Here is a 17,932-nt window from a genome sequence, read left to right on the forward strand (position 1 = left end):
AGGAATTATCAAAGCCTTCAAAAGAGCTGAAAGCTGCACTTGGGTTCCTGTGAAAGCCCCAGATTCCAACTCTTGATTCCAGCCAGCTTTGTCAGGGCTGGAGACATGGAACAGATCCCAGGGGAGAGCTGGAATTGCTTCTCTCTGGGATGAATTTGTTGTTTCTGTCCCTTGGGGGCTGAAATTTGCTTTGGGAGATTTTTCCTGCAGACAGGAGGGTTTTGTCAGGCCTGGCACTTCAGGAAAGGAAGGAAGGACAGGGAGGAGAGGAAAAGCTCCTGGAGGAGTTGTTTTTCCATAGGGAATGTCTCTGAGCTTCAGGACAGAAGATCCATGAGGAAAGATGAGTCTTCAGGAGGCACCAAAGGAAAAGGAGGGTGGGCAGTGTTTAAATCAGGATTTTCCAGCTCTCCACCCACCACACAGCATTCCAAGCATTTCCCAAGGAATTCTGGACACTTCCCACTCTCCCAGGCTGCTCAAATCCCAATGTCCAGCCTGGCCTTGGACATTCCAGGGATCCAGGGGCAGCCACAGCAAATCTGGGAATTCCAGCCCAGCCAGGAATTCCCAATTCCCAACATCCCATCCATCCCTGCCCTCTGGCACTGGGAGCCATTCCCTGTGTCCTGTCCCTCCATCCCTTGTCCCCAGTCCCTCTCCAGCTCTCCTGGAGCCCCTTCAGGCCCTGGAAAGGGCTCTGAGATTTCCTTGGATCCTTTTCTCCAGGGGAACATTCCCAGCTCTTCCAGCCTGGCTCCAGCCCTGGAGCAGCTCCGTGGATTCCTCTGGATTTGCTCCCACCCCTCCACATCCTCGTCCCAGCTCACTGTTCCTGCTCCATGGGGCTGAAATAATTCCAGTATCCCTGTTGGAATTGTTGATGCCAATTCCTGTTGGATGAACACCACTCTGATGAACCTCCAGCTGCTTTTTGGGGTCAGGCCTCCAATTCTGGGGTCATTTCTCAGTTGCCACAATCCTTCCTTATCTGCAGCCATTTATCCATGGGCTGGATTAAAAATTTTTTTTAAAAAATGGGATTTAGTGCCAAATAATCCTAGGAAGGAAAGCAGAGCTGGCAGTGGGGAGGTGAGGGGTGGTGGGAGGGCACTGGGACAGTGCCAGGGGGACACGAGTGTCACAGCAGGGCTGGGAAATCTTCTCAGGCTGCTGAGAGCTTCACCCCATAAAGCTGGCAGCTTCCAGTGATGGCAATCCATGCTTTGCCATGGATAAATTGCTTTTCCATGGATAATTCCGAGCAGGAAGCCCATCCATGGTGCCCAGCCCTCTCTTATGAGGCTGAAGGTTGTGAGTTCAATCCTCACCCGGGGCACCACTGAGTTACTTTTGAGAATTTTCCTTTTTTTTCTTCACTCAGAGTCGGGATTGAAGCACGAGAGATGGAATTTCGTGTTCAGACTCAGATGTTTATTAATTCTCATCCATGTTTCAGTGAGTGCTGCAGCACTTTGAGCTAACAAGCTAAAAATGGAGAAATGGGGATGGATCTCGCTCGTTACAAGGTCTCTTAAGGATTAATTGTCCAATTAAGAACTAACACCTCAATTATTTTTACTTTTGGCCCAATGACCAAACACCCCTGACCTGCAGTGAGGCATTTTCTATCCAATCACAAAAATAACACCCAGACCCAAGAAGAAGAGGGACAAGAAGAAAGAAAAACCTCTGCCCTAAAACCTCCATCTTGCCCTCTACCTAATAATGTATTCCAAACCCCCAAATTCCAAATTTTTCACCGTGTGACATTACACACTTTTATTCAAACAACAAACCTGTGATTTTAGTTCTGTTATTCAATTTTGGAAGCTTCTCCAAGGCCTCAAAGCTTGGGAGAAGAAGAAAAAAAACCTCAGCTCTAAAACCTCCATCTTGCTTTCCATATATTGTTATATCCCAAACCCCCAAATTCCAAATTTTTCACCGTGTGACATTACACATTTTTATTCGAACCACACACCAGTGATTTTAGTTTTATTATTCTATTTTGGAAGCTTCTCCACGGCCTCAGGTCAAAAGCTGTGTTCTTTTGGGGGTGTTATAAATGAGAAACAAAAATCTCAATATTCAGCAGAATTTAGATGGCTTTATTTGATATAAATGGATCAAGGAGTGCTGGGGAACGTGAGGGGTCATTGCCCACACCACATTCCATCCAACCTCGGTTTGCAGCCTCTTCTTACACTGTGATTTCTCATTGTAATCAATAATTTTTGGGTTTTTTTTGCTGTCATAATTTTGCCAGGTAAGCAGTGGTGGTGGAATAAACATCCTTACACAACTTCACAAAATCTCCTGCCGTAGTTTCACTGATAACCATGTGGTCCTTGCAGATAACCAGCAGTGAAATTCTGGGAGTCTGGTCCTTGGGATTGGCAGCATTGATCCAATAAAGGCAGGAAGGGCTATTGGGAAGTCTGATTTTTCAGCCTGGTAGTAGGTACAATTTATTTGGAAAATAGAATATTCATAGCAAGGGGATTTAAACCAGAATGATTTAATCATGTATTTTCCTTTATGCTTCACTTCAGACCTCGCTACTCTGGTTCATACAAACCCCAGTACTTTTGTGATTAACACGAATCTTTTATCAATTATCACAGGGGTCAGTGCCTGACAGCACAGAAATCCCAAAACCCCTCCCAGAGTATCCAACACTTTTCCTTCCCCATTTTCCAGTGCCCCCCAACCTGACGGTCCCTCAGGAGAAGTCCCCGCTGGTGACACGGGAAGGGGACACCATCGAGCTGCAGTGCCAGGTGACAGGGAAACCCAAACCCATCATCCTGTGGTCCCGGGCTGACAAAGAGGTGGCCATGCCAGACGGGGCCCTGCAGACCGAGAGCTACGACGGGATCCTTCGGATCGTCAACGTTTCCCGGGAAATGTCGGGCACGTACCGCTGCCAGACCAGCCAATACAACGGCTTCAACGTCAAACCCCGCGAGGCCCTGGTGCAGCTCATCGTGCAGTGTGAGTGGAACCTCATCCCCCTTTCATTTTCTCTTTTTTTTATTCCCTTCTTCTTGTTGTTGAGACGAGAAAAGTCGATTTATTCATCCTCTGAACAAACGGCGGCCAGAGCCTTGCGGCTGTTGCGTGTTTGATATGTCTCGTTTGTAGTTCCCCGAATCCATGAATTCCACGTAAATACAGAGGTAAAAATGACATGGGAGTCTCATTTCTGGTTTAAAAAAAAAAAAAAAAAACCCAAACCAAGTGTGAGGCAATCATTATTTTTCCCCGCAGCTTTGAATTCCTTGACACAAGAACAAGCAGCTGAGATGGGAGGACATATTTCTCTAAATGCTGAGCTGATCCTGAGCTCATTTGTTGCTGCTGTGTAAAACAAGGAGGAAAAAAGGAGGGCAAGAGCTGTTCCCTGGGAGCTGATCTGCATCCAGATCCAGGCTGCTCTGCTCTGCTCAGCCAGGCAGCCTCGGGAAAAGGGAGGGAAAAGGGGGGGATGAGTTATTTTTTATTTTGGAAACGGGCAGCGTTTGTTGTCGGAACACGGACAGCCGGGTCTGAGGTGGTTTCTGGGGAATAACGGGGGGATAATGAGCCATTCTTTGTGCTCAGTGACTTCCCTGGGTCTGCTGCTCTGCCAGGATTTAATTTGGGTGTTTTATGAAGTGCAGCTCTCATTTATTCCGCTTTCAGGTGCCCCAATCTTCTGTCACTTGGCTTTTTAGCAGCGCTCTGTGCCCAGCACAGGTGACCTCTTTTGGGGCCACCAGGGAAGAGCTGCTCCACACTGGTGCTGATAAGAACCTGATTTGTTTTTCCTGGCTCTGGGTTGTGACAGATTATGGATGCATTGATTACATGGTTGGGATCTGCAGGATTTCCATCCCAGCTTTTTCCTGCTGCTCCAGCTTTAAACCCCAAAGTCAAGGCTGAAGGGAGGATGGAAACTTCTCCCTTGTGGGTTTGTCTCAGGGATGGGGTTGGCTGTGCTGGGAGTGGGTTCATCCCACTGGGACTTCAGAATCAGGGGTTTGTGCCTCCTGTGCTTGGCTCAATCATTTTTTCCTGGAAAAAAAAAGAAGCTCAGGGGGGCCCTTGTGGCTCTGCACAACTCCCTGACAGGAGGGGACAGCCGGGGGGATTTGGGATCTGCTCCCAGGGAACAGGGACAGGAGGAGAGGGAACGGCCTCAGGCTGGGCCAGGGCAGGCTCAGGGTGGAGAGCAGCAGGAATTTCCCCATGGAAAGGGTGGGCAGGGATTGGAAGTGCCCAGGGAGGTTTGGATTCCCCATCCCTGGAGGTGTCCCAGCAATTCCTGGGGGTGGCACTCAGAGCTCTGGGATGGGCACAGGGTGGGAATTGGGCACAGGTTGGATTTGGTGACCTTGGAGCTCTTTTCCATCCTCAGGGATTCCATGAGGTTCACATTGGATATTTGGGAAAATTCCTTCCCTAAATTTGTTGTCCAGGCCTGGCACAGGTGCAGGGTGGAGTCCCCATGCCTGGAGGGATTGAAATCCCTGTGGATGTGGCACTTGGGGACATTGGGCAGGGGTGGCCTTGGCAGTGCTGGCAATGGTTGGATGAACTTAGAGATCTTCTCCAGCCTTGATGATTCCATGATTCCATGAATATCTGTCTGCTGGTTTGGAGTGCCCATCCCTGGAGGAGTCCCAGCAATTCCTGGGGGTGGCACTCAGAGCTCTGGGATGGGCACAGGGTGGGAATTGGGCACAGGTTGGATTTGGTGACCTTGGAGCTCTTTTCCAACCTCACTGATCCCAGGATTCTGTGAATCTGGGAATAAAAACCATCAGAGAAACCGTGGAGTATGGATCCCTCTAAATAAGGAGGGGGGAAATAGCTTCTTTCCCCTTTTTCTGGTAAAAAGTAGGAAATATTTTGTGGCTGAGGAATTCCAACGCTTCCTCAGGACCTGAGGCAGTTCCTGGTGGATCCCATGGGATGACTCTGCTGGCTCCCACATTCTGGGGATGCATTGCTGGGGTCACTTTTATTTCCCCACCTTTTCCTGTTGCCAAACTTCCTCTTTTTTGCTGTATTTTGGTTCTGCTTGAGATGCAGAATTTTATTAATTCTGAGAGGAGAGACACAACCTGAAAATACTTCCAAGAAGTAGGAGTTCAACAGGTATTTCCAGGAGCTTTTCCTTTCATCTCTCCATGTTTAGAATTCTGCTCCTTTTATTCACATCCTGACAAGTGACAAATTGGAGATGAATGGAGAAAAATTATGGAAAGCTTTGATTATTTTTCCTGTGGGAGGAAAGTTTTTGTTCTCAACAACTTGAGCAGCGTTTCTGTACCGAGGGTGGCATTTAACCAATTGTCATAAAAACCAGTTCTTTTCAGAATTTGGGAATATTTATCCAAACTGCTTCCAGCAGTGATGAACAGGGAAAGATATTTAATGGAACATTTTATTTAGATAATAACTCATGGATTTCGCTGTGGATGTGCTGAGTGAGGATATTCCCACTCTAGAAGTGGTTAATTAATTTATTTCCAAGGAATTATGGAATATCCTGAGTGGGAAGGGACCCACAAGGATCACAAATGCAGACACCCTGACAATCCCACCCTGAGCAGCCTTGGGAATGTGCCCATTCCTGGGAAGCTGTTCCAGTGTTCCACAGGGCAAATCTTTCCATGGAATTATTGCTCCAGGTCACATCTGTTGGGTCAAGCTAAAGAAAAATGAAAAGTAAATTCAAATAGAAAGGATTTTTTTTTTTTTTATTTGAGCCCCTCATCTATTGAGTTTTTTGCTTTCCTCACCTCTCCTTCCCACTGCCATCCCTTTATCCCATCTCAGTGATTTCAGGATCCCAGCCTGGGAGTTCTCCATGAAAATTTCGCATTTGTGGTCTTGGTCACAGTTTGTCCTTGAGCTGTGATTTAAGATTTTTTTTTTTTTTTTTTTGTTAAAGTTAAATCCTAAAATTTCTCAAGGAAAACCTGAGGGAATTTCAAGCCCATCCCATTCCAGCCCCCTCCATGGGCAGGGACACCTCCCACTACCCCAGGTTGCTCCAAGATGAATTTTCCTCTGTGTTTGGTTTCCCATCATGGGTTAAATGGAATCTTGGGAATTGGGAATTCCTGGCTGGGCTGGAATTCCCAGATTTGCTGTGGCTGCCCCTGGATCCCTGGCAGTGCCCAAGGCCAGGTTGGACACTGGGGACAGTGGGAGGTGTCCCTGCCCATCCAGGGGTGGCTCTGGGGGAATCTTCGAGGTCCCTTCCCACCCAAACCACTCCGGGATTCTCTTCCCTGATCTTCCAGCTGCAAGTGTGGATAAATCAATTTTTAAGGGACAGATCAAACCCTGCTGGTGGCAGACAGGGCCCAATCCAGGGACAATTCTCCAGCTCCACTTTTCCAGCTGCAGGAGAGGCTGGGGACATGAAAGTGCCACCAGGTGTCCCCTAAGGCCACGTTTCCATCGTGTCCCTTCTCAGGAGATCGGAGCACTGAGGACGGGATCGTTTTCCCCGGCTCCCTTTTCCTTCTGCCCTCCATAAAATCCAATTTACAGCACAAACCCCATCTCCAAACCCTTGGGAATCCTCTTGAAATGTCCAAGATGTTTCCTGGAAGCCTGGCTGGCAGAGCTGTGGTGGCCACATCCAGAATTTCCCGTTCCGTTGGAGCTCGGCTTTATTTGCCTCGTTCTTCCTTGGCAATAAATCCCAAATAATTCTGGAAAAGGGGCTCACCCTGCAGGAATTAGATTGGGAATGGAACAGAGTTAATTAAGGAGGAAGATGAGGCTGAGGGATGATCTCAGGTGCTGAGTGGAGCAGCATAAATGAGTTATTCCCATTTTCCAGCAGCTGGAGAATCCAACCCTGAGTCCCCTTTCCTTGGTTTTCGATTTCTTTGCAGCTGGGGATGGGGAAAGGAATTTTTCAGCCTTGGAAAGGAAATTTGGCAGCTCAGGAATGTGCTGGGTCTACTCTTGAAATAGCTGCCTGATGAAATATTTATATGCAAATATTGTATTAATAATGAAATAAAAGCTGTGGAGACAGAAGGAAGCGTTCCCCATCCCAAATGAGGCTGGGATTAATGAGCTAAAAACGCTGGGAATTTTAGGAAAGTCATTAGGAGAAACTGTTTGAACAGGTAGGGTGGCCAATCCCTGTGGGAATTTCCCAACTTCATGGAATTGTCTTGTGGATGGGGATCAGGAGAGTGGCAAAAACTCCCAAAGAGTGGAATCTTCCCGATGATAAAATTTTAATTATGAAAACTCATTAAAAAGGGATAACGAAGGAATGTGAGAAATCAAATGGAGCAAATATCTGGATTTTTGAACAAATCTGTTATGAATCTGTGATTAGGCAGGGTGGATGATGAAGGCAAGCAGCATTTGCATTTAATATTAATATTATTTACATCTCTTTTCTTCCCCCTTACGACTGAAGATTTGAGTGGGAAAAGCTGATTAATATTCAGGACAAATATTACATAACCCAATCCATTCCCAGGCTGGTGCCTTTATCACTTTCTCAATGAATTCTTTCTCTAGAGATAAAAGTTGGGTTTAATTTGGGCAGTTTGTGGTGGGAGCAAGGACAGCCTAAAAACAAGTCTAGAACTGGGTCAAGTTTTTAAAATTCTGAGCCCTTTTTCCCCTTCTCTTCCGAGGAAGAAATGACCTTAACAACTTGAAAATATCAAAATAATGCTGCTCCCATTGCTTTTATAATTTTGATTTGCTTCCCAAAGTGTTGTTTTGTTTTTTTTTCCCCATCCTGGTGGTTGTATCCAAGGAATTCCAAATTCCTGCCCAAAGGATTTTCCCAGGATAAGGCAGAGGTTGATGCTAAGCTGAGCTTAAATCTTTGACTTTCCTGTGGGGATATTTATTGCTGTATTTATTTGATATATAAATACAGAGATTTAGGCACTCCAGATGGATAATTCCCATATTGTGATTTTTAACTTATGGATCATTCCCTGCTCTTTAATTCCTATAAAATTTCATTTTAGTCCAGAAACTTCTCAGAAAACTGTAAAACACCAAAATCTCTTCTAAAATCCTCATCCAGTCGAGGCCAATTCCAGAATATTCCACAGGCAATGATGGCTTTGGGTGTGATTTATCCACGTGGAGCAAGGCAGGGAAAAAAAAAAAAAAAAAAAATGGAAATCACGGATGGTTGGATTGGGGAAGAGAAATCCCAGGAGCTTTTTGACATTTAGCAAGGTCAAGGACAGCGTGAGGTTGGTGACCCAGGGAGGTGATGAATATGCAAAGCCAAATTTCGCCGTGGAAAATTTAAATGAGAACCAGATAATTTGAATTTTTTTTTTTGATATTTTCTATTAAAATTATTATCAGAGACAGGCCTTCCTGTCAGAAATTAAAAAAAAAAAAAAAACAAACCAGAGCACTCCAGAGCCTGAATAAACAGAGAGGTTATTGGGGAGGCAAAATAAATTTATTTTGGGGTTTTTTTGGGAGTTAATGTTGGAGAGGATAATCCTGCACTGTCTGAGGGCAGGAGCAAAGAGTCTTCCAAACAAAAATGGTTTTGGAAGAATCAAAAATGAGTGGGAAGATTTAAATATGGAATATTTACCTAGTAAATATTTAAAATAGAAAGGATCAGAGCTTTGCTTGCTCCAAACCCCATCCAACCTTGAACAATTCCAGGGATGGAGCAGCCATAGCTGCTGCTGCTTCTATTTCAAATTTCAAATTAATTACAGCTTAAGAGGTTGGATTTGAAGGGAAAAAGGGGAATTCCAGCCCAAAAAGGTTGAGGAAAAGCCACGAGATTATTCTCTAAACCTGGTGGAATTCTGGGTGGAATTCTGGGATGTCCATCCCCACAGTTATGGTGGGAAGAAGGTGAACAGCAGGATGAGAGGGAATGTCGTGGCTGGAATAGAAAGGAGTCACAAAAAACCAAGGACAGCTCAACACCAGCCAGGGAAAGGTAAATTGGAATAATTAACTTGTCCATGTAGTTAATTTTTAACAGCAGAAGATGCTGAGTAAATAGAATTCCTTTCTTGTCCTGTAATACTTAGGAGATTAATTCCCTTAATTACACAAAATATGGATTTCAACAGAACTCTGGTTGCAAAGTGCAGCATTAAAAATTAAGATTATTTGGATTGACACAGGACACAAATAATTCTGTCCATGGCTGCTGCTGGAATTTGTCCTAGCTGATTTTTTTTGAGCTCCATAAATCCCTCTCCTCCTGTCTCACTTTCCAATATTCAACTTTGTGCCTGTAATTGCCTCATAAAACACAGTTTGGAAGGCAATGCACAGATTTAAAGACTTTCCCTGGGCTCCCTCCCAAATCCTTTGGATTTTATTCCCAATTCCAGCGTTATAATTCAGACCTGTCCACTGCTGTTGACAGGGAGGTTTGTAAATCATTTTGTGGAGCTGGGAAGATTCCTCCCAGCAGGAATGAAATTAGAGCTCCTTGTGTCCCACAAAATCAGCTTTTCCAGGATGTTGGATTCAGTATTGGAGGTCCTGGAATGCTGGGAGGGACTGTGGGAATGATGATTTTTTTTAATTTTTATTTTATTTTATTTTATTTTGTTTTTTGGAACGTTTTTCTTTGGGTTCCAACCAGGCTTTGAGGAACAACATCAGGAGTGAAATCACTGAAGGCAAAAGGAGTTTTGAGTGGAATCACCGAGGCTGGAAAATCCCTTTGGGATCATCAAATCCAATTGTCCCCAGCACTTCCAAGGCCACCCCTGACCCCTGTCCCCAGGTGCCACAGGGCTTGGAAATCCCTGCAAACCTCCCTGGGCACTTCCAGCCTTTCCATGAAGGAATTTTCCATAATATCCAACCTGAGCCTCCCCTGGTGACACTTGAGGCCATTTCCTCTGATCCTGTTTTTTTTTTTACATGGGAGCAGATCCCAAATCCCCCCGGCTGTCCCCTCCTGGCAGGGAGTTGTGCAGAGCCACAAGGGCCCCCCTGAGCCTCCTTTTCTCCAGGCTGAGCCCCTTCCCAGCTCCCTCAGGAATTCTCCATTCCCTTCCCAGCTCCCTCAGGAATTCTCCATTCCCTTCCCAGCTCCCTCAGGAATTCTCCATTCCCTTCCCAGCTCCCTCAGGAATTCTCCATTCCCTTCCCAGCCCCCTCAGGAATTCTCCAGCCCATTCCCAGCCCCATTCCCTTCCCTGGACACTCTCCAGCCCCTCCATGTCCTTCCCACAATTTTCCCCCAGCTCAGGGGCACTGGAGCAGGTGAAGTTTGAAGTTTCTCTGTCTGTGTCCTTGGCTTGGCAGGACATGGATCTCACCCTCGATGTTTTCCAGCTCCTCCACCTGCCTGGAGGAGCTTCCATGGGCCAGAATTCCTTTGGGAATCACTCCAGTCCTTATCCACCATCCATGGCTCTGTGGTGTCACCACAACTCCAGGTGTGGAATCCACACTCATCCCCTGGGCAGGGTCTCCATGGGCTGGTGGCTCCATGAGCAACTTCCCTGCTGGGAATTCCTGATAGGAAATTCCTTGGGACAGGATTTCTCACACTTTCCTTATATTCAGAAGCTCTCCACAGAATAAAGGGAAATCTCACACCTTGCATTTATTATTGGCTTGGCAAACAAAAGCAGAGACATTCTAATTGTTTTTTTTTAGAGGAATTGTTATTTCCAAGTAGTTCAGGCCTTTGATAATAAATTCAAACCACTGTAAATTGATCCAAATCCCTCACAATTGATCCAAATCCCTCACAATTGATCCATATCCATCACAATTGATCCATATCCCTCACAACTGATATAAATCCCTCACAATTGATACAAATCTTTCATCATTGATCCATATCCCTCAGAATCTTAGAATCCCAGAATCTCACAATCCCAGAATCTCAGAATCCCAGAATCCCAGAATTCCAGAATCCCAGAATTCCAGAATCTCAGAATTCCAGAATCCCAGAATCTCAAAATCCCCAAATCCCCAAATCCCAGAATTCCAGAATCTCAGAATCCCAGAATCCCAGAATGGTTTGGGTTGAAGGGACCTTAAACCCACCCAGTTCCAGCCCTGTCAGGACAGGGACACCTCCCACTGTCCCAGGTTGCTCCAAGAGGGTTAAGAATGGTGGGAAAGCAAGGAAAACCAGGAATTCAGGGTGTTCCAGGATATTTTTCATGGCAATCCCACTGACAATTCAGAGCTCTCAAACAGATCCAAGATGAGCCCTGATGGAGTTTGAGGAGGAAATGAAAAGAGAGAAAAACATATTCCTTCAATAACCTTGAAAATTCAATTTTGGAGATAAAACAGGGCTTGATAAAATTGGTTGAGCAGGAAGATGAACTCCAACAGGAGAGGAAACAGCTGGAAGAAGGAGAGGAGTGATATCTGTATTTACTGGAAACAGAAAGGCAATTCTGTGTAAAACATTGGGGAGAAAAAGCAGATTTAGAAGCAATAATATAGAATTTTACAGGCTCCTGTGGGAGGAGGAAAACAAGGAAATGTTGGAGTCGATTCCCTTCAGCCTGAAATTGCTGGACACAGAAGGCAAATCCATCTGCCCTGAGAGCAGCCCCATAAACAGAGGTGATAGCCCTCATTTATGCATTTATTTATTTAGATGTGAGGGGTTTTTTTATTTAGTTGCAGAAGAACCTAAATGCAAATCCAGGCTCCAAGATGATGAGCAGGTCCTGATTCCTTAGAATCTTTCAAATGGGATTAAATTACTGCCAGCATTCAGGACCAGGAAAATCCAAACAAATTCAAACCCTGTTTCTCTGAGGATTTTTACATCAGATTTGCTCAGGGCAGTTTCGTTTCAGAGCCTTGCTTTAATGCTGGACACTGGGCCACATCTGAAATGTGGAATATCATGGGATGGTTTTGTTTTAGGAGCTGTAATTCCTTCTCTCCCTGTGGCCACACACACAGGGCTGAACTTTGGGGCACTTTGGGCCAAATTTCATCTTTTTGAGGCAGCTCCTTTTGGCTCGGGGCTGCCTGGGGAGGGGAGCTCGGGGGTCTGACCTTGTCACTCCCTGACCCTCCTGGGGTCGCCTTTGTTTGCAGTCCTGGGGGCAGTTCAGGACAAGAAGGACATGGAGGGGCTGGAGTGAGTCCAGGGAAGGGAACAGAGCTGGGAATGGGCTGGAGAATTCCTGAGGGAGCTGGGAAGGGAATGGAGAATTCCTGAGGGAGCTGGGAAGGGAATGGAGAATTCCTGAGGGAGCTGGGAAGGGGCTCAGCCTGGAGAAAAGGAGGCTCAGGGGGGCCCTTGTGGCTCTGCACAACTCCCTGACAGGAGGGGACAGCCGGGGGGATTTGGGATCTGCTCCCATGTAAAAAACCCCAGGATCAGAGGAAATGGCCTCAGGCTGTGCCAGGGGAGGCTCAGGTTGGATATTATGAAAAATTCCTTCATGAAAATGTTTGTCCAGTGTCCTGGTTTGAAACACAAGTGTCTGCCAAGGAAGGCAGGAGTTTCTCTTGAAATGGAGAATGCAAACCCCCTCCCTCCAAATTATGATCATTTTGAAATTAAGGGGCTCTCAGGCAAAGCCATGGGAACAGGAATAACAGTTCTTTGCCAGGACAATTCCAATAGCAATGCAGTATTGCAGAGAACAAACCCAGAGCAGGGGCAGAGGGAGAATCCAAGGTGCCCCCGTCAGTCAGGCAGGGTTGGTGCAGTCCCATTCCATGGTGGCTGCATCCTCCTGCAGTGACAGATGTGGTTCTGCTGGAGCAGGGCTCCTGCACAAGGTGCAGTTTTCCTCCAAAGCTGCAGGGATGATGTGCAAGGCTCTGGTTTTCCTCTGGGATGCAGTGGGAAAAGGCTGCTCTGCTGTTCCAAATCTCCCCTTTGATCTGGGTAGGAAATGCTCGGCTCCTGCCCTGGCTGGAGCATCTCCCAATGGGATGATGGAATTTGATCAGCCCTGCCCTGGGACTGCATGGCCATGAACAGGAGAGATCTCCTGGAGGGAGGATGGGCTGTGGGCAAGATAAAGAACACTGCAACAGCTGGGTGAACAGCTGGGATAGAGCACACACTGCTGGGCACGGCCTGAGTGCAAAACTGAGACACCAGCCCTGGTACTCCTGAAATGCTTCACCAAGAGCTGTCCCCTGTCCAGGTCTCTGGAGTTTTGTTCCCTCTCAGGAATGTTTTCATTCCCCTTGTCCCAAGCTCTCTGTGCTCACCTCTGCGATGGGAGCACATTCCAGCCTCTCTCCCCTGAGCTGTAGGGATCAAACATTGCCTTTCTCCACCTCTTCCCGTTTTTCTTCCACCATTTGGGGTTTGATAAACACGGGACAACCAAAAGAGGGGAAATACTCCCCAAACTGGTCATTCTGCCTCAGCTCAGGACACCTTGTCCTGCTTTTCCTTCTCAGGAATGATCAGGGAGAAATTCTGGGCTGAGATTTTCCTCCAGTAAATTCCCACTTTGCCCCTGTCCTGCTGCTCTGAGCTGATCTTTTCTGACCCCTATTTTTTTTTTTTTTTCTATTTTCTTTAAACCTGCCCAAAGCTTTTTAAATTTTGGAACCCGAGGACAATTTGCCCTCCAGCTCTGAGTCCTTCTCATTTTCCACGGATCCCAGGCTGAGCCATCTCCAGGGTTTCAATCCCTGACCCCAAATTTTCAAGCCCTGACCTTGGCTGCTTAAAAATAGGGAGAGTTCAATGAATTCCAGTCTCTGAGGTTTGTTCTGAGTCCCAGGCTCTAAAGGAGATAAAAGCCTCACCTGGCCCAAAGGTAAATGCATAATTTAACTTAAAGCCACGACTTCTGCACATAAAACAGGCCCCAAATCTCCCAAGGACAGAGAAAGAAAGAAATTTGGGGGGTTTTTTGGTAATTCTCTGCTCTGATCCAACAAAAGCAAACCCCATTTGGTTCTAAAGTGACCTTGTCCACAGGAGAAATAAAATACAGAGGTGAGAACTGATCTCTGCTTCGAGGCAAATAAAATCTGTTGCAAACACTGTCCAGGAGAGCAGTAAAAATGGGATTTTGGTGCTGTTTGAATCCATACATTTGTTTTATGTGCACATTTCTGTGTTTTCTGCTCTTCTCACAACATCTCTTTACCTCCCCTGTCCGAGTTTCAAAACGTTTTTTATTTCAAGCCCTCGTGCTGAGATCTCCCCCAGGTGTTTCCAGGTGGAGTCTGCTCCTCTCCCTGCCTGGTTTTTCCATGTTTATCCCTGGTTTATTTGCCACTTGAGGCTGTAATTTCCTTTCCCATCACTTTTTTGGCAGCGTGGGTGTGGTTGGGATGTGGTGACCCCAACGAGGTAACCCCAGCTCTGGGGGGGAAGTCACCTGAGCCGTGCTGGATGTGGGTGGCACTGGTGGCATCTGCAGGAGGGTTCAGCCAGGTGGGATCAGGCTCTTATCCCAGGAAAGCAGGGGCAGGATAAGAGGGAACAGTCTCAAGTTGCACCAGGAGAAGTTCAGGTTGGATATTTGGGAGAATTTCTCCATAGAAAAGTGGTGGAGTTCCCATTCCTGGAGGGATTTAAAGCCCTGTGGAGGTGGCACTTGGGGACATTGGGCAGTGCTGGCCCTGGCAGTGCTGGGAATGGTTGGGCTCGATGACCTTTGAGGGTTTTTCCAGCCTAAACTATTCCAGGATTCTCTCTGGAATCACGAGGCCACTCCAAGGGCTGCAACTCCCTTGTTTTACTCTGGAAAAGTAAAAAAAAACCTCTGAGCTCAGGGAGAGGTTTCAGGAGTGGGGAGATGTTTAAAATAATCATTCCTGGGGTTGTGTGCAGATGTGACCCGGTGTCACCACCTGGATCAATGTCACCTGTCAGGAACAGCCCCAGGGCAGACAGGAAAAGAATCCAGCACTGCCCTGGTGCTGATAAGAGCCTTATCTCGAATTTCCGGGTGCTCTTCTCACCTTTTTCCCTGTTTTGTCCTCCCTTCCTGGGCATCTGAGTGTCCTTGAAGGATCCTGTGAGTTTGGGGAGGGACTGGAAGAGAATTCCCAGATTTGCTGTGGCTGCCCCTGGATCCCTGGCAGTGCCCAAGGCCAGGTTGGACATTGGGACAGTGGGAGGTGTCCCTGCCATGGCAGGGGTGGCTCTGGGGGGGATTTGAGGTCCCTTCCCACCCAAACCAGTCTGGAATTCTGGGATCTTCTCCGTTTAAACTCCAGGAGCAGGGTGAGAAGGAGCCTGAGCTGTCCCTGCCTTGTGTGACACAGGGACAGCAGTGGGACCTTCCCAGGGACGTGGACTTGATCTGTTGTTTCCCAGATCCCCACAGATGAACTCCAGTTCTCTGGGAATGGCTCCCAGTGCCAGAGGGCAGGGATGGATGGGATGTTGGGAATTGGGAATTCCTGGCTGGGCTGGAATTGCCAGATTTGCTGTGGCTGCCCCTGGATCCCTGGAATGTCCAAGGCCAGATTGGACATTGGGACAGTGGGAGGTGTCCCTAGGATGGGATGGGATAATGGGATAATGGGATAATGGGACAATGGGATAATGGGATGATCCCTGATATCCCTCCCATCCCAAACCAGGCTCCATCCTCTTCCCTGCTTTGTTCACCTTCAGTGAAGTCCAGCCCCACAAATGATGGAACATTTGTTGCAGAAATGAGTTTAAAAAAATGATTTTCTCAATAAATTTTCCAAAGGAATTGATGTGAGTCACTCCAGGAATGATCCAGGATGTTGCACCCCTGGCTGGATCCCTATGGGACGAGGGTTGGTTCAAATCCCAAATGGAATCTCAGAATGGATTGGGTTGGAAAGGACCTCAAATCCCCCCCAGAGCCACCCCTGCCATGGCAGGGACACCTCCCACTGTCCCAATGTCCAACCTGGCCTTGGGCACTGCCAGGGATCCAGGGGAAGCCACAGGAAATCTGGGAATTCTGTGCCCTTGGGGAAGTGAGGCTGAAGGAAACATTCCCAGGCATTCCCTGCTCTCATTCCATATTTCCAATTCACCTTCCAGAAGGTTCCTGGATCCATCAGAGATTCCAATATGGAATCCTTGGAATCCAGGAGTGCTCCAGGGTTAAAGTTTGCCTTAACCTTTTAGGGATAATTTTTAAACCACAGTGAAAATTCTTCCTCAGAATAAAATCCTTGGGTTTCTGCCTTGAAGCAGTTTAATATTGAGATTTAAATATTATTGATTAGATTAAAATCAAAAGATTGAAATATTTTCCACCTTATTTTTAAGGAATATTTTAAGGAATGTTTTTAAAACCTAGGTGTGAATGAGGGGGCTTTTCATTGTAAAATCCTCATTTTTACACAGAATTCCTGAATGTTTATTTGATAATCTCTTCGATTGGAATATAGGATTTAATTAGAATTAAGCAAAGATATTTTAAGAAATATTTCCTGCTATTCCCATTATTTCTTTTAATTTAGGTGAATTCGGGTTGGGTTTTTTTTTTTTCCAGTTTTTAGCTTAACCTACCTTTAAAAAATGTAGAAGAGAGACAGAAAATGATATTTAAAAATAGACTTTTTAAAGGTCACAATTTTGCAACACGTGACAGGATTTTTCCTCCAAGGATTTTGGAAAATATTCCTGAAATATTATGAGGAATTAGCCTAAGAAGGAGAATCAAAGACATTTTTGGTCGAGTCTGGGGGGGTTTTTTGAGGTCTGTGGAGAAACTTTTTGTGAAAAACTGAAAGGACACATCTTGGAAAAGCAGGGAAAAATAATTGGATAATGAAATTAATGGGGTGAGACAACAAGTTTGGTATTAAAATAATAACACCAGATTCCATGGCTAGCCATGGAATCTGGTGTTATTATTTTAATACCAAACTTGTTGTCTCACCTGGGCCCATGGAATATTGAGCTTCCCCCAGGGCAGGAGCTCAGATTCCCTCATTTATCCAGGAAGTTTGGAAGGAATGGGAATAAACAGGGAAGGGAGGATTGGTTTGGATTGATCTGGAGGAATGGGATGAGCCAAAACCACCCTGAGATGAAAAATTCCTGGCAGGATTGATCCTGGATGCTGATGTCCATGTGGGAGACCCTTTGGAATGTTCAGGTCACTCCCAAGGAGAGGAAAACGTGGTTTTGGAAATCTTTCCTCCATATCTGAATTTCAAAGGAACTTCCTGAGGTGTCCCAGCTCTCCAGAGCCAATTCCTTCCCAATTTCTGCAGGCACTGCCAATGGAAATCCCTGATTTCTATTGGAGCAGCTCCAGTGGTTGTGGGAAACGGGGATTCAGAGTTTTGGGGTTGGATCCTGGAGCTGTTGTGGAATTTCAGGGGCTTTTGTAGCTCCATGGAACACTTGGAGCCTGAGTGCTGGGAAAAGAAATGCAGCTGGGGATGGTGGAATTCCAGAATGGCTTGGATTGAGGGGGATTTAGGGATCATCCAGTGCCACCCCATGGGCAGGATTTTTAATTTCTGCTCTCACTCAGCGCTGAGCAGGGGCAGGTGGAGTCAAATATCCTGGGAAAGGGTTTCTAGGAAGGAAATAGGGGAAGGAAAAAGGAGACAGGAATTTTGTGTCAGTGCCACAGCACGGATCCCATAGCCCTGGATAAATGGCTGTGGATAAAGGGAGTGAGGATGCATTCATTGCCTTGCTGATTAAAGGATCCCAGAATCCCAAAATGTTGTGGCTTGGAAGCCCAAATTCCATCTCATCCCAGCCCTGCCATGGCAGGGACACCTCCCACTGTCCCAATGTCCAACCTGGCCTTGGGCACTGCCAGGGATCCAGGGGCAGCCACAGCAAATCTGGGAATTCCAGCCCAGCCAGGAATTCCCAATTCCCAACATCCCATCCATCCCTGCCCTCTGGCACTGGGAGCCATTCCCTGTGTCCTGTCCCTCCATCCCTTGTCCCCAGCCCCTCTCCAGCTCTCCTGGAGCCCCTTTAGGTCCTGGCAGGATCTCCCTGGATTTTTCCTTT

General features: G+C 46.6%; 1 protein-coding gene across 1 annotated transcript in view; it reads left to right on the top strand.

Annotated features, from left to right (window-relative positions):
* The window catches only part of MDGA2 (MAM domain containing glycosylphosphatidylinositol anchor 2), a 191,026-nt gene that overhangs the window by 120,074 nt on the left and 53,020 nt on the right, over positions 1-17,932 (top strand). Inside the window, exon 8 of the mRNA XM_088166465.1 lies at positions 2,704-2,997. Within this exon, the coding sequence (XP_088022591.1) occupies positions 2,704-2,997 (294 nt within the window). The remainder of the gene's footprint in view (positions 1-2,703; positions 2,998-17,932) is intronic.

This window comes from Sturnus vulgaris, chromosome 6 (assembly GCF_052056855.1).
Source record: "Sturnus vulgaris isolate bStuVul1 chromosome 6, bStuVul1.hap1, whole genome shotgun sequence".
NCBI classification, from domain to species: domain Eukaryota; kingdom Metazoa; phylum Chordata; class Aves; order Passeriformes; family Sturnidae; genus Sturnus; species Sturnus vulgaris.